The 15,536-nt window shown below is 39.7% G+C and overlaps 1 protein-coding gene across 2 annotated transcripts in view; it reads left to right on the top strand.

Moving 5' to 3' along the window:
* Positions 1-308: 308 nt before the first annotated feature.
* The window catches only part of NPHP3 (nephrocystin 3), a 41,824-nt gene continuing 26,596 nt past the window's right edge, over positions 309-15,536 (top strand). For both annotated transcript variants that reach the window (XM_004036318.5, XM_055383290.2), the window contains exons 1-7: positions 309-831; positions 2,959-3,084; positions 3,645-3,795; positions 5,879-6,031; positions 7,587-7,720; positions 9,529-9,689; positions 14,583-14,739. In XM_004036318.5, coding sequence (XP_004036366.4) covers positions 439-831; positions 2,959-3,084; positions 3,645-3,795; positions 5,879-6,031; positions 7,587-7,720; positions 9,529-9,689; positions 14,583-14,739 — 1,275 coding nt within the window. In that variant the 5' untranslated portion in view covers positions 309-438. The remainder of the gene's footprint in view (positions 832-2,958; positions 3,085-3,644; positions 3,796-5,878; positions 6,032-7,586; positions 7,721-9,528; positions 9,690-14,582; positions 14,740-15,536) is intronic.

Raw genomic sequence — 15,536 nt, 5'->3', positions numbered from 1 at the left:
CCCGTCGCGTTCCGCTGCCCCGCCCCTCCAGTTGCCCCACCCCATTCCGCTCTCCCGCCCCGCCCCGTCCGCTGCTTCGCCTCGTCCGGCTCTCCGGCCCCGCCCCGCCCCGTTCCGCTGCCCCGCCCCGTCCTGCTCCCCCGCCCCGTCCTGCACCCCCGCCCCGCCCCTCCTGTTTCCCCGCCCCATCCCGCTCCCCCGCCTCGCCCCGTCCCGCTGCTCCGCCCCGTCCCGCTGCTCCGCCCCGTCCCGCTGCTCCGCCCCGTCCCGCTGCTCCGCCCCGTCCCGCTGCTCCGCCCCGTCCTGCTCTCCGGCCCCGCTCCATCCCGCTGGCCCGCCGCGTCCCGTTCCGTTCCTCTGCCCCGCCCCGTCCCGTTCCCTTCCGTTCCGCTGCCCAGTCCCGCTGGTACTCACTAGGTAGTAGCGGCCGCGGACGCCATGGGGACCGCCTCGTCTCTCGTGAGCCCCGCGGGCGGGGAAGTGATCGAGGACACGTACGGGGCGGGCGGCGGCGAGGCCTGCGAGATCCCGGTGGAGGTGAAGCCCAAGGCCCGCCTGCTGCGCAACTCGTTCCGCCGAGGCGCGGGGGCGGCGGCAGGGGCCGGGCCCGGGTCGCTGCCCCGCGGGGTGGGCGCGGGCGGGCTGCTGGGGGCCAGCTTCAAGTCCACTGGCTCGTCGGTGCCAGAGCTGGAGTACGCGGCGGCCGAGTACGAGCGGCTCAAGAAGGAGTACGAGATCTTTCGTGTCAGCAAGAACCAGGAGTTGTTGTCCATGGGCCGCCGCGAGGCCAAGCTGGACACGGAGAACAAGCGGCTGCGGGCCGAACTGCAGGTAACGCCGGGCTGGGCCGCGACGCCGGGAGACCCTTGGGAAGCACGGCCGTCCTGCTCCCTCTCCAAACCAAGCGGCTTTGAAAGTTCGGCGGAAACTGCCCATTTTAATTTGAGAGGCCATATTCTCTTCGAGTCTGAAATGATTCCTTAACCTTCCCCTTTTTCTGTCTCTTTTTTTGGAGACAGGGTCTCGCTGCGGTGGCACGATCGCGGCTCACTGCAACCTGGAACTCCTGGGCTCAATGATCCTCCCGCCTCAGCCTCCTAAAGTTCTGGGATTACAGGAGTGAGCCATCGCGCCTGGTCCCTGCTTTTCTATTTCTGGTTTATTCATTGAGGCACCTAGAAGAAATTAGCCGGAAAGTGTCCTGAGGAGGCAAATGCCAATCTCCAGCTCCACTGCCGCTCCCGCGCCCACCCCCTCAGAAGGCTGGTGACATCTGTTGAAGCAACTCAGCAAACTCTTCCTAGGAGTTTCACCCCCCTCCCCACCATAAAAATTTTAAGTGGGTCTCCAAAGTGGGGCTCATGTGTCGGTTTCTTTGTGAAGTTTCATCACTCTTGCATTTTAATGGTCTTGACATGAAAATTTCTGGAAGCCTCCTGATCTCACCATGGTTGAAAACCTTCTCTAGATGTAGTCAAATTTCCCTAGTCCATTTGATTAATTTACGCTAAAAGCAATTATTGCATGCCCTCCATGTAGCAGGTCCATTATAATTCAATAAAATAGTATGTAAAGCGGCCGGGCGTGGTGGCTCACGCCTGTAATCCCAACACTTTTCGAGGCCTAGGCGGACGGATCACCTGAGGTCAGGAGTTCGAGATCAGCCTGGCCAACATGGTGAAACCCCGTCTCTACTAAAAATACAAAAATTAGCCAGGCATGGTGGCACGCGCCTGTAATCCCAGCTACTGAGGAGGCCGAGGCAGGAGAATTGCTTGAACCCGGGAGGCGGAGGTTGCAGTGAGCCGAGATTGCACCATTGCACTCCAGCTTGGGTGACAGAGCGAGACTCCGTCTCAAAAAAAAAAAAAAAAATGGCATAAAGCAAGAGGTTGCTTTTCTGTGAACGAATCTCTAAAACTTTTTGCCCTCAGTTTGGGGCCCCTCTGATCCTTGTTGTGTCGTTTGTTTACTCTTTACTGTGGGAGAGACTTATAGGCAGCCTAAGAGTTCCCGGAATCGTTACAGTCGGGGTGAAATAAATACCTCAGACTGATTTTTCTAAAAGAAAAAAAGCCTCCTGTCTTCAAGACTAGACATTCTTCTAGTCAGATTTTGTCGTTGTTGTTGTTGTTTTTGTTTTTAAACTCCCTCATTGGCTGTTGTGTAATTATTGTCGTTGTCTGGGAAGAAGTCTGTATAGCAGTTTATCTGTTGTCTTATCAGTTTTCCTACTGGGCAACCTTAATGCACTTGCATGTATAAAATGGACTAGTGCATTTCAAATATCTGATTTAATGTATCCAAGCCACTGCCCAACAGACACTGCACGTTGGAAACAACTGTGAGGTGGGGGTAGAAAAGGCCAAACCAAACAGGGCGGAGTGCAATAAGGGTTGGCAAGTGTCACAGTCACTCATGTCACCAATCCTGATTCCCTGTGAAACATACTGGTTCCTTTCTCACATATCGAGGCATGAAAAAACTTATCCATATTTATTTCATTCATTGTGTCAGACATTTACTGGAGACCTGCAGTGTACCAGGCACTGTGAAGTGCTCAAGGGATGGTGAGATGAATAAGACATAGTGCCAACAGGCACACAGTCTCTTAGAACTACTTATCCTTCAAGTTAAGCCTTACAAAATGTAATTTTTACTATCACAAAGATGGAAAAGGCATAAGGAAGTTTAAGAGCTGATGCAGTGTTTCAAAAAAAGTTAATTTCCATTGAAAGCTTAATGTTGGTCTTTATTTGTGGTAGTTCAAGCATGCTTGCGGTTTTTTTCCATCATGTTTTGAATAAAATGGCAACATGAAGTTCCTGATAATTGGTAAAATAATAAGTAGACTTAAAATTCTAAGATATGTGACATATATATATGTATATATATAAGAATGTAAAATTGAGGAGCAAGACTATTTTTGTTAGGAAATAACAAGGTAAATTATTCTAGGCACTTCAAAAAACGTATCAGAAGATACTTCGAGAAAAAGAAAGTGCTTTAGAAGCGAAATACCAAGCAATGGAGAGAGCAGCAACATTTGAACATGACAGAGATAAAGTTAAAAGGCAATTCAAGGTAAATTCCTTACATTTTTACCCCCAAAGCAACATAGAATAAAATAGTATATTCTAAAAGTATATATAATATATCATGCGATGAATAAATAGAAGTAAGTCATGTAGGATTCATGAAAGTTGTAAGAATTAGTGTAGAGCACTTTCACATTTTTGAGTTGGACGTGGTAAACTTGAGATCATTTCAAAGAAAAACGTATGAAAGTGAACATTTTAATAGTAATTTCGAAAAAAAGGAAAGCGTTTCCATATGGGGAAAAGCATTTGGAAATGTTTAGGGATGTTGTATTATTGGTATTTAGTGGAAGAGAGACAAATTTCCTAAACATCATGCAGTGCACATGACAGACCCACACCACAGACATGCATCCTGCTGGAATTCCAGTGGCTTCCAGTTGCAAAACAGTAAGGTAAAGGTACTAGGACATTCACCCTATGAAAGAGGAAATCGAGGACCAAATGAATATTGGTTTTATGAATGAAATATTTTTCCCTTAAAGTTGATGACACAACTTTTTGATTATGAAAAAGCTTTCAAAATTAAAATTATTCTTTTTAAAGATTTTTAGGGAGACCAAAGAAAATGAAATTCAGGACTTACTGAGGGCCAAGAGGGAGTTGGAGAGCAAACTTCAGAGGCTACAGGCTCAGGGTATCCAAGTATTTGATCCTGGGGAGTCTGATTCAGATGACAACTGTACAGATGTCACTGGTAAGTGTAAGTGTATATCCTATTTATATTTTGAGCTTTCAACATGGCTGTAATGACATGTAGAGCCAACTTTGAATTCTGCTAGATTTCTTTTACTTATCTATATTAGGTTATTGCCTTAACTACTGTTGCAAATAGTGTCGTGTGTTCTCTCTGTCAGCTGCTAAGACACCTCTTCTCCACGAAGTGTATGAATTTGGGGACTGAAGTTCCTTCTACCTTGTCACTCTGCCAACCCTAACCCATAACTTTTACTCTCTAGTCTAAGATATCTACCCCAGCTCCCACCAGCACATCTGCATTTTAGCCAAGGGAAAGAAGGAAGGGGAGAACACGTTCCTTTCCCAGAAGGTACAACCTAAGATCACTTCTCAAATCCCATTAGTCAGAACTATAACTGGGAAGACTGGATAGTGTAATCAGCAGCCAGGCAGACATGTGTCCAACTAAAATGTAGTGTTCTGTTACTGAAGAAAGAAGAGGAGAATGGATATTGGAGTTACTAGTCTCTGCAATGTTATTTCTTTACATAATGATGTATTCTTTGCAACTATCATTTAGAATACTTGCCTTATAGTTCACTGAGTGGTTTCCAGTATAGCCTTGTGAACTATTCAAAAAGTATTTGTTTTATAATTAAACAAATGAAACATGTTTTCTGGAAATAAAAGCTTGAAATCACAGAGTGAAAGGCTTTACATATTCTAAGAAAATGTTAAAGTGTGATTGATACTGAAAAAAGAAAAATACTCTATTTTAAAATGCAGTGGAAAAATGTAGTCACTCTCCCATTTGTAATGAACTGTAAGTATATTCTCACAAATGGATGCATTTTGGAGTAAAATATGGTAACTGACAGTTCCTTCTTAATTTTCATTGTAGTATCATTGGAATCTGACCAACATCCTGGAATTTTTATTGCTAACTTTTAAGGAAAAAAATGAAGGCTGGGCACGGTGGCTCATGCCTGTAATCCCAGCACTTTGGGAGGCCAAGGCGGGCGGATCACGAGGTCAAAAGATCAAGACCATCCTGGCCAACATGGTGAAACCCCGTCTCTACTAAATACAAAAATTAGCTGGGCGTGGTGGTGCATGCCTGTAGTCCCAGCTACTCGGGAGGCTGAGGCAGGAAAATCACTTGAACCCAGGAGGTGGAGGTTGCAGTGAGCCAAGATCACACCACCACACTCCAGTGTGGCAACAGAGCGAGACTCATCTCAAAAAAAAAAAAAAAAAAAAGATTCTTAATGGCCAAGAGTAGCTGAGAAAATGCTTTTTTATACCCCAACACAAGTCTTAGTGATTATTTCAGTATTGACATATTCAAATGTACAGTGTTTCAAAACTATTGTAATTGTCTTGGCAAGTTAGAAACAAATTCCTTTCTAGGTCTTTTTTCATTTTTGTTTTAAACATGAAGAAGGAACACTTGAGGGGGAATGTCACCCATGTGAGATTCAAAGAGCTACAAATAGTAAGCTCAGTTTTGCCAGAGATTTAGCTCAAATAACAATTTACTTATAGTTATCAAGGATGTAGATATTCTGACAAATATAATTGATTAGAAAATCATCATGTTCATAAGTAGCTATTGATTCAGACATTAATTTTGTTGCTCTAGGAGGTTGAGAAGGAGGTACTTCCTGCTGCAAAGAGTTTATGTCCTAATAAATTATGAATATTTTTATATTTATGTGTGTTAGTAACAGTCTGCCTTTGAGGTTTTTTCCTTCAGGTTTTAACTGGTGTCTAAGCTGTACAGTTGGAAATGTTTTTTAGATTTTTTTTTGTAAAGTGTTTTTAACTTCCTTCTTATTATGATTTCTTTTTTATTGTATTCTTGTTTATTTTCATCTTTCTCTTTTTAATCCTCTCTTTGAATTTGAGATGATAACCAGAATTATGTTAATCAGTATCTTTGAACTTTGCCAAAAGTCGATGGCAAAGTATTTTCAAAATCATTTGAATATTTGTAATATTTTCATATTTTTTAAAATCAGAAATCCTGTTCAGTATATGTGATGAGTTTTTGAACATTCAATAAGTTGGCTTTCACAAGATAAAAATCTCTTGCTGAACAGCTGCTGGAACCCAATGTGAATATTGGACTGGCGGAGCCTTGGGAAGTGAACCTTCCATAGGAAGCATGATCCAGCTTCAGCAGTCCTTCAGAGGCCCTGAGTTTGCCCATAGTTCTATAGATGTGGAAGGACCCTTTGCAAATGTTAATAGAGGTAATACATGCTGTTTGTCAATTACTTGCCTAGTGGTAGTGACTGTTCATGTTTTATAATCTTGTGCTAGAACTATTAATACCATTAGCAAAGCATGAAATTTGTGTTCCTAGTGCTTTCCATTGACAAACCATCATACAGTGGGGCTGTAACTAACAAGGAAGGATGAGGTTGCATAATTCATATGGTGATCAGATGGTACTCCTGCCAGCCTGGCCAGCCAGGTTCTAGTAACTGTGTTATGGTCTGAATTCTCTGGTGTTTTAGTTGAGCAGCAAATCTAATGTAGATTAATTGAAAAACAGTAGGTTTTAATCTTTCCCTCTGCTTCTTTGATAGTGCTGAAGATTAGAGCAGGTTATGGAGATAATACCAAAAAGCTCTATTAGGTAATATAATACAGTTTTCCTTCTATATCCACAGATCCACTCAACCACTGATCAAAAATATTTGGAAAAATAACAATGAAAATAACAATGCAACAATAAAAATAGAAATAAGAAACAATACAGTATAACAACTATTTACATAGTATTTACATTGCATGAGGTATTGTAAATAACTAGAGATTATTTAAAGCAGGGGTATCCAATCTTTTAGCTTCCCTGGCCCACATTGAAAGAAGAATTGTCTTTGGCCACAAATAAAATACAGTAACACTAATGATAGTTGATGAGCTAAAAAAAATTGATAAGAAGTCTTACAATGTTGTGTTGGGCTGCAAAGCCGTCCTGGGCCACATGAGGCCCACGGGCCGCAGATTGGAGAAGCTTGATTTAAAGAATATGGGAGGATGTGCGTAATTTATATGCAAACACCACATGATTTTATGTAAGGGACCTGAGCATCTGTGGATTTGGTATGTGAGGGGAAGTGCTGGTACCAATCCTCCATTGATACCAAGGGACAACTGTATTCATACCCAAAAGAATATTTTCCTTATTTTTATATAACATAGTGTCCCGAATAGCTCTAAGATCTGTTCAGAATTTCAATATCAGTGCAGACCTAAGAAGTTATAAGTAGTTCTACTCTTTTTCCTTAAAACCCTACAATTATTTCTCTATCAGCAAAATGAAAATCATTTTTAAAATTGTGCTTTTTGAACTAGCCAAATATGTGTTAAATTTTTACTCTCACTAAATATAGTTAGCATAAGGCTACTTTTCATTTTATGCCATTCTTGAACATTCTTTTAACTCTATTATTTCAAGAATAATAAGAAAGTAAAGCTATAGATCCTCTTGGGAATGTAGGCTAACTTCAGGTAACAAACTAATTGAGTAACTCATGTAAAATTTTTTCATGACACTTGACTGGAACCACTGGTGCCTCAGGGAAGACCACTGGTGACATTCATTGCTTCAAGTCCTAGGATAGAATTTGAGTTTAGAAAACTAATTGCCTTTGAATATATTACTCTAGAAGGTATGGCAGTATTAACATGTAAGATCAGATTCCATTCTATGATGCCTGTTATGTTTTTAAAACTTTTTTAGAATGATCAAATGTGTTCTGGTAATTTTTTCATGAACTTGAGAAATTTTATTTTCAGATGACTGGGATATTGCTGTAGCTAGTTTATTACAAGTTACTCCTCTGTTTTCACATTCTCTGTGGAGTAACACTGTCAGATGTTACCTCATTTATACAGATGAAACCCAGCCTGAGATGGATCTTTTCCTTAAGGTGAGGATATTTATAAATTCTGTATCAACCAATTTAAAATATAAGTTAATATTATATTCTGTTTCTGATACTACTGTATCTCAACCAAATAGTTTCCTACTAGATTATATGTCTTAAAGAACAGGAAGCATCTTGGGCTTTTCTTAAGAGAAAATATTGTTCAATATTATATGTAAAGAAAAGTGGTGAATTGAGAGTTTATTTATTTATTTTTACTTTCTGGAATTAACTTTCCTAGGACAGGAGCTAAGACAGAAAAAGAAGGTTTTAACTCGTTTTAGTTAGTTTTAAATGTCAAACTAAGGTGTTGGAACTTTCTGGACTTTTTTTTGTTTGTGTGTTTGTTTGCTTGTTTTGAGACAGTGTCTTGCTCTGTTGCCTGGGCTGGAGGGCAGTGGCACAGTCATAGCTCACTGTAGCCTAAAACTCGTGAGCTCAAGCAGTCTTCCCACTCAGTCCTCCAGAACAGCTAGGACTACAGGTACACACCACCACATACGGCTAATTTAATTTTTTTTTTTTTTTTTTTTTTTTTTTTTTGCAGAGAAAGTGACTCATTGTGTTGCCTAGGCTTGTTTAGTGAATTTTTCATTGCATATTCTCCACAATGTTTAAGACTCTTGTTGATTGTGTCTACTTTAGTTACTCTCTCTTCCAGCTCTATCCTTGAGTCTGTCTCAGGTAGTAAAATTTTCTCCTTACCATGGTTTAAATTTTCCAAGGCAGCCGTTGGAGTTATTCTAAGGCAAGGGTCACTATAGCCAGTTGGTGAAATCTGGCCTGCTGCCTGTTTTAAATGTCCCAGAGATAAGATTGGTTTTCACATTTTAAGTGGTAGAAAAAAATCAAAAGGAGAATAATATTTTATGACATGTGGAAATTATATGAAATACAAATCTTAGTGTCTATCAAGTTTTATTAGAACATTGCTGCACTCATTCGTTTACGTATCATCCATGGCAGCACTACAACACCAATTCAATGGCAGAGTAAATTGTGATAGAAACCAAATAAGCCACAAAGATCCCTGCTAAAGCAGCCAAGTTGTAAAGCTATTATTATTTTTGTAGAAATATTTGCTATCTAACCCTTTATATAAAAAGCTTGCCTACCAGTGTTCCAAGGGAATTTTATAGAATCTGTGTGTCACATGCTATACCTGCTATATTAACATCTTCCCTGTTGTTGATTACCAAATTCATTTAGCTTTCCTTTGTGATATTATTCAATTTTAGTAAAAAGATAAAATATTTTAAAGCCCAAAGCTTCCATCCAGTAATTGAATATGTTATTCCCAAGGACATTTTGAGGGCATTACTGATTTCTTACATAATAATAGTCATCATTACTTACTAACTTAATTATAGATTTATGTGTTTTTAACTTATATCACTCTGCTTTAGCGTTCTGATATATCATGGTTGATGTTTTTTACTATACAGATTTATGGATCTATATTTTGCACTCTTTATGACAATAAAACAGATTGTTCATAGTAATAATAACAAAAAGAAACAAATACCAAAGCAAAATAGCCTAATACTGTCTCCTGTTGTTCTAGGTTTACTATGAAATAAGTCATTTTCTGAGCTAGAAAAAGGCCAAGTTGCTAAGCTATTATTATTTGTGTTTGAGAGAAACTTGCCTTTTTAAGATTTTCTTTAAAATCTGATTATTTTTAAAATTTTATATGAAAAGATATCCAGTATAACCTGTTTTAAAGCATGCTTTTTATTTTAAGTAGTATGACTCTCACTTGATCTTTAGTTAAATACATTAAACTTTTGTATGTTTTCATTTGTTTTTAGGACTATTCACCTAAACTTAAGAGAATGTGTGAGACAATGGGATATTTTTTCCATGCTGTTTATTTTCCAATAGATGTTGAAAATCAATACCTCACTGTAAGAAAATGGGAAATTGAGAAAAGTTCTTTAGTTATTTTATTTATTCACTTAACATTACCAAGGTAAGCTGAAAAAAAATGTAATTTATTATAAGCAGTAAACTGTAAATAGAATTGAGTTTGCCAAATAAGCTTCAAAGATAAATTTTAATTGCATCCTTATAATAAAAAAATCCATGAAATTCAATAAATTCTACAACTGTTTCACACTTAAATAAAATAATTTAAAGTTTTATGCTGTTAGACTTGTCTCATAGGTCATACGATCAACATCTTAATTTTTAGCTTATTTTAATCAGAGTTTGGCAAATATAGCCCAAGGGCCAAATCTAGCCAGGAGTTTGCTTTTGTAAATAAAGTTTTATTGGAACACAGCCACATTCATTCATTCATATATATATATATATATATATATATATTTTTTTTTTTTTTTTTTTTTTTTTTTTTTTTTTTGAGACAGAGTCTTGCTCTGTCGTCCAGGCTGGAGTGCAGTGGCGCAATCTCGGCTCACTGCAAGCTCCACCTCCCAGGTTCACACCATTCTCCTGCCTCAGCCTCCTGAGTAGCTGGGACTACAGGCGCCCACCACCACGCCTGGCTAATTTTTTGTATTTTTAGTAGAGACGGGGTTTCACTGTGCTAGCCAGGATGGTCTCGATCTCCTAACCTTGTGATCCCCCTGCCTTGGCCTCCCAAAGTGCTGGGATTACAGGCATAGGCCAACACACCTGGCCCATTCGTGTATTTTCTACAGCTGCCTTCATACTATAATAGCAAAGTTGAATCTTTACAACAGAAACCATGTGTCCTACAAAACCTGAGTTGTTTACTATCTGGCCTTTTACAGAAAAAGTTGATAACCCCTAATTTCAATAATCAACATTAACCTTCATTGTTTTCTTTCTTTGGATACAAACTGAGAGGTATTTGAACTATGTATGTTACATATAAAGTTCATGTACTTGATCACTTGTGTAGGTGTTGAATCATAATTTACATTTTCTGAGGAGCTTACTATTTAAATAGACCCAGTAAAGTGAACAATGTTCTTATAATGTGAATATAATCATGCTAATGAATCTTGTCTGCGAGTAAAGATTTTTTTTCACCAGTTAGATATAGAGATAAAGGACAAAATAAGTTTAATAAGAGGCTAATTTTTCTTTCTAGATTTACTGTCTAAATTTAACCTTTCCAAAGCATTTTGCTTTTTTAATTGTGGACCAACTCTGACTTTAACTGTGTATAGATATATGTAGGGCCTTAAGTTTCACCAGTTTCCCTGTAGCATAGCCCATTGTAGACCCTTAAGACTTTGCCTAGTGGCCGGGTGAACAGGGAACTACCTGGTCAATGAGCCTTCATCCAGAATATGTTTAAAGAGTTCTTCAACTTGACTGCCTTCAGTAGGGTTTCATTGCTATCCACCCCTTCCCTTTTCTTTCCCTGTTTTTATATTTATTAAGGATATATCTTATCTTACTACTTAATGATTGAGTAGTTTTTTTATCTTACTTGGTAATATGTTATTTGTTGTTACATTATTTTTTCTAATTCTTATCTTTGATCCATAAAACCATTTTGTTTTTTCTTTACATTAAAGAAACTTTCTGGGTGACAGAGTATGACCCTGTCTCAAAAACAAACAAACAAAAACCTTACTTTTTAATAAAACATTGTATACATTATTTTTACACTTTAACATTTATTTTACTTTTCCAATTTTAAACTCTTCTTAATGTTTTCCTCCCCATTTATTTCATATTTTATTACTTTTGCTTAGATTTCAGTTTATCTCCTTTTAGTAAAATTTTATATTGTACATTTTTAAAAATTTTATTCTTGTTAAAGAAATGAGGATTTTAATTTCTTAAATTTAATAATTTTAGTCTCTACTTTGGCTTTATTTTACTTAAACTTTTCTTATTCCAGTTGCTTATTATTTTATTATTTGTTTCTTTCATGCCTGTCAAGAGGTATGGCAGTGGGGATGGGCTCCACACCACAAACAAGGGCTGTTGGAGCCTTTGTTTCAGATTTTGCCTTCGCCTACCCTGATGCCTACCCCATCCTTCCCAAAAGATGAATCTAGAAAAGCCTCTCCTGAGCAGCTTGGAAGCTCCATGGGGAAACACTTTCCTGTCAATAATTATTCCCTGTGTGCAGATGGTATCCACAGAGTTATTTGAAGATAGTGTTCACTGGCTTCTCACACTATTCAGGCCTCTTATAAGAAATTATGAAGCTCAAAATATATGGTTTTGGGGTATGAAATGATTGGATTTGGAGCAAACTATGCTAACAACATACTTAGTTGTAGGCTGGGAAGGTAGGCAGGATGTCATGCTTAGTGAGTTGCACAGGCACTGTGCCTCTCGGTGTCACTGACCGGAGAAGGTGCATTAGAGGGAAACGGCCAGGCTCCTGCAGTGCTTTTCCAGGGGTTCTTCTTTAATGCCTTTAATTTGACCAGCCTCACTTCATGGAAGGAGAAAAATCCCGGGAGAAATCTCCTACAATGAAGAATGGGAACTGAAATATGGTGAGTCCAGGAGAGGCTGGCCGAGTAGGAATATTCCAGATAAAGATTTAAAAATGAGGAATTCTTTGCTCATGATTGGCCCTCTTTCATTACATCAGCACCCTTGTTGGGCAGACCAGACTCACTAAGAAAGCTTGAACCTACGTAGAAGGAGAGGTGCCTCTTCCTTTGCACAGCAGCACAGGGGGCGACTGGGACTGGTTTTCCTCAGGGCATCATCAGTCTTTCTCAAGGGATGGGGAGGCTTCCGTGCCTAAATAGTAATTCAGTCACCTTTCAGGACTTCTTAGGCCCTATTATTGGTTTCATTCAGCTTTTTTTTTTTTTAACCAGATCACCTATAGAGTTTCGTTATAGAATTTAGGCAAGTGGAAGCCCTTGTTTGTTCTATAATTGAACGTTCTTCATTATGCCTCAGCTTTACTGTTTTAACTCCTCCAGCCCCACAAAGCTACATCTTCTCTTGCAGCTCCTCCCCTACATTTTTGTCTGCTCAGGCTACTTTCTGAAGGGATCCTAAAGTGCAACTTATCAACATGTTAGCTGGCCTGTTATACTATCTAACTTCAGCAATTATCAACTCATGACTAGTTGTTTCATCTGTAGCATCTGCTTCCGTTCCACCAGATTATTGAATAAAATACCAGAGATCATATCATTTTATCTGAGCCCCATGGGTCAGTTTTGTAGGGAATGTCTTGAAATATGGACATGTGCCTGAACAGCAAGCCCATTGTTTGGTCTTCTAATGGGCCACAGACTTTTCCCACAAAGCACTGACAGATGAATCATTGAAATTCCAAAATTCTATAGAACATGGCCAGAGTGATTTTAATATAGAAAACTTCTGTGGTTTGGGTAGAATGGATTGGCGCAGAAATATACAACAGAATGTTTCTTAATTTTTAATATTTTGGGCTAGTAGTCTAATTTGCAGATTCTGAATCATACAGTATCGCCCTTCTACACATACACACACACACACACACCCCCCACAAAAACATTTGTTTCCCTAGACAACTTTCATTTAATGCTTTCTAGAAAGGGGAATTGGTTGCAGTGTCCTTTGTTGTGTAGAAAACCCCAGTAGATGTGGGCTGCACTCAGTGGCTCATGCCTATAATCCCAGCACTTTGGGAGGCCAAGGTGAGAGGATCACTTGAGCCCAGGAATTCAAGACTTGCCTGGGCAACATGGTGAAACCCCATCTCTACAAAAAATACAAAAATTAGCTGGGTGTGGTGGCGTGTGCCTGTGGGCCTAGCTACTCGGTAGGCTGAGGTGGGAGGATCGCTTGAGCCCAGGAGGTTAAAGCTGCGGTGAGCTGTGATTGCACCACTGCACACCAGGCTGGGTGACAGAGTGAGACCCTGTCTCAAAAAAAAAAAAAAAAAAAGGGAGAGAAAGAAAGAAGGGAGGGAGAGAGAGAGAAGACCTCAGCAGATTATTAGTTCTAGGATTTTTTTTTCTAGAATTTTCATTAAAAATATAATTTTGGTTCCCTGTAACAAAGTTGTTTTTTGGGATTTTTTTACCTTCACCTCAGTTACGCAACCTCTTCCAATCTGTCTCCAGATCTTTCTTGTAGTATATATTGGGTATAAGGAGTAGGGTCGTTTATTAGATGAGAAAAGTCTGAAAGAACTGGGAAAGAGAAAACTCTCAAAACTTTGGGGCTGCCATCCAAACAGAGAAGCACCTCTCCTTCTACATAGGTTCAAGAATTCTTAGTGAGCCTGGTCTGCCCAAGAAGGGTGCTGACATAATGAAGGAGGGCCAATCAAGAGCAAAGAATTCCTCATTTTGAAACCTTTATCTGGAATAAAGGCCTCTCCTGGACTTGCCATATTTTAGCTCCTATGTTTCATTGTAAGAGATTTCTCCTGTGATTCAGCCATGAAGGGAGGCAGGTCAAATTAAAGGCATTAAAAAGAACTCCTGGAAAAGCAGTGCAGGACCCTGGCTGTTGCCCTGGATGGTGCCTGTGTACCTACCCACGCATGACCTCCTGCCTACTTGTGTTAACATGGAAATTATACATTTTTAAATGGAATTTTGTTTGCCATCTATTTTCAAAGTCTCATGAGTCTAGTCCATTATTTTGAGCCAAGTTTAAGAGTATTTTTGAGATCTTTTTTAGGTTTAAAAAATAAAGTTTTATGTGCTTTACAATTTAATGCATAATGTATTATATTTATGCTCACTGTTGGCTAATGAATATATTATATTTTAAGACCAAACTGGAAGAGAGCCATAACACATCCATTTTTGGAAAGCTTCACTTGTTGTGCAGTTGGACCTTTTCTGGCCACTTGTCACTGTAGTAGAACTCCATTATTGGCACTTAGGTTGATTAACTAACTGCTTGCTGCCACAATGCAGTATAGCACACAAAATGCTGATTTCCAATCTAGCCTTTTATTGGAAGACTGTGAAGAAGCTTTTCTGAAAAACCCTGAAGGAAAGCCTCGATTAATCTTTCATCGTTTGGAAGATGGAAAAGTCAGTTCTGACTCTGTCCAGCAATTGATTGATCAAGTTTCTAATCTAAACAAGACCAGCAAAGCCAAGGTAAAATTCATAGGCATTTTTGAAAAACACACTTAGCTGAGGGAAAAACTGGAGCGAAGGCCATGAGGTGGGCATAAGCCTGGCATATCTGGGGAGGGGAGAGAAACCAGTGTGGCTGAAACAGATAAGTGAGGGGAGTAGGAGGAGAGGGGGCCTCGTTGATTGTGAAGAACCTCGGAGCCATTTTGAGGATATTAGCTTTTCACTTGGAGTGAGATTGGGAGCCACTGCAGGACTATAAGCAACAGATTGAGGGCTGGCTTGATCATCTGACAGTGATCTTTCTGGCTGCCATGTTGAGAATAGCTGGTCATTCAGGGGGTAGTGTGCAGAGTCTGAGAGCCATTGCCATCATACAGGTGAGAGATGCTGGTGCCTCCAAGCAGGGTGGTGGTAGAGGAAATGATGAGAAGTGGTAGGATTCTGAATAAATTTTGACAGTAGAGCCAATAGGATTTCTTAACAGATTGGTTGTGGGTTGTGAGAAAAGAGAGAGAAATAAATCGCAGTGTGTGGCTAGCAAGAGTATGATCTGTATGATCAGATGGTATTTTGTGCTTTTCTCCCAAGCACAGAGTTCTTCTGTCTACTGACCAAGGATTAGTGTCAGGAGGAGACTTTTTTTTTTAAGAGACAGAGTCTCACTCTGTCACCCAGGCTGGAGTGTGGTGGCTTGTTCATATCTCATTGAAGCCTCAAACTCCTGGACTCAGAGATCAAGCAGTCCTCCCACCTCAGCATCTTGAGTAGCTGGGACTACAGGCACAGGCCACCATGCCTGACTACTTTGTTAAAAG

The sequence above is a fragment of the Gorilla gorilla genome, chromosome 2 (assembly GCF_029281585.2).
Source record: "Gorilla gorilla gorilla isolate KB3781 chromosome 2, NHGRI_mGorGor1-v2.1_pri, whole genome shotgun sequence".
Lineage (NCBI taxonomy): Eukaryota > Metazoa > Chordata > Mammalia > Primates > Hominidae > Gorilla > Gorilla gorilla.
The sequence above is the reverse complement of the archived record's forward strand: the minus strand, read 5'-3'. Positions and strand labels throughout refer to the sequence as shown.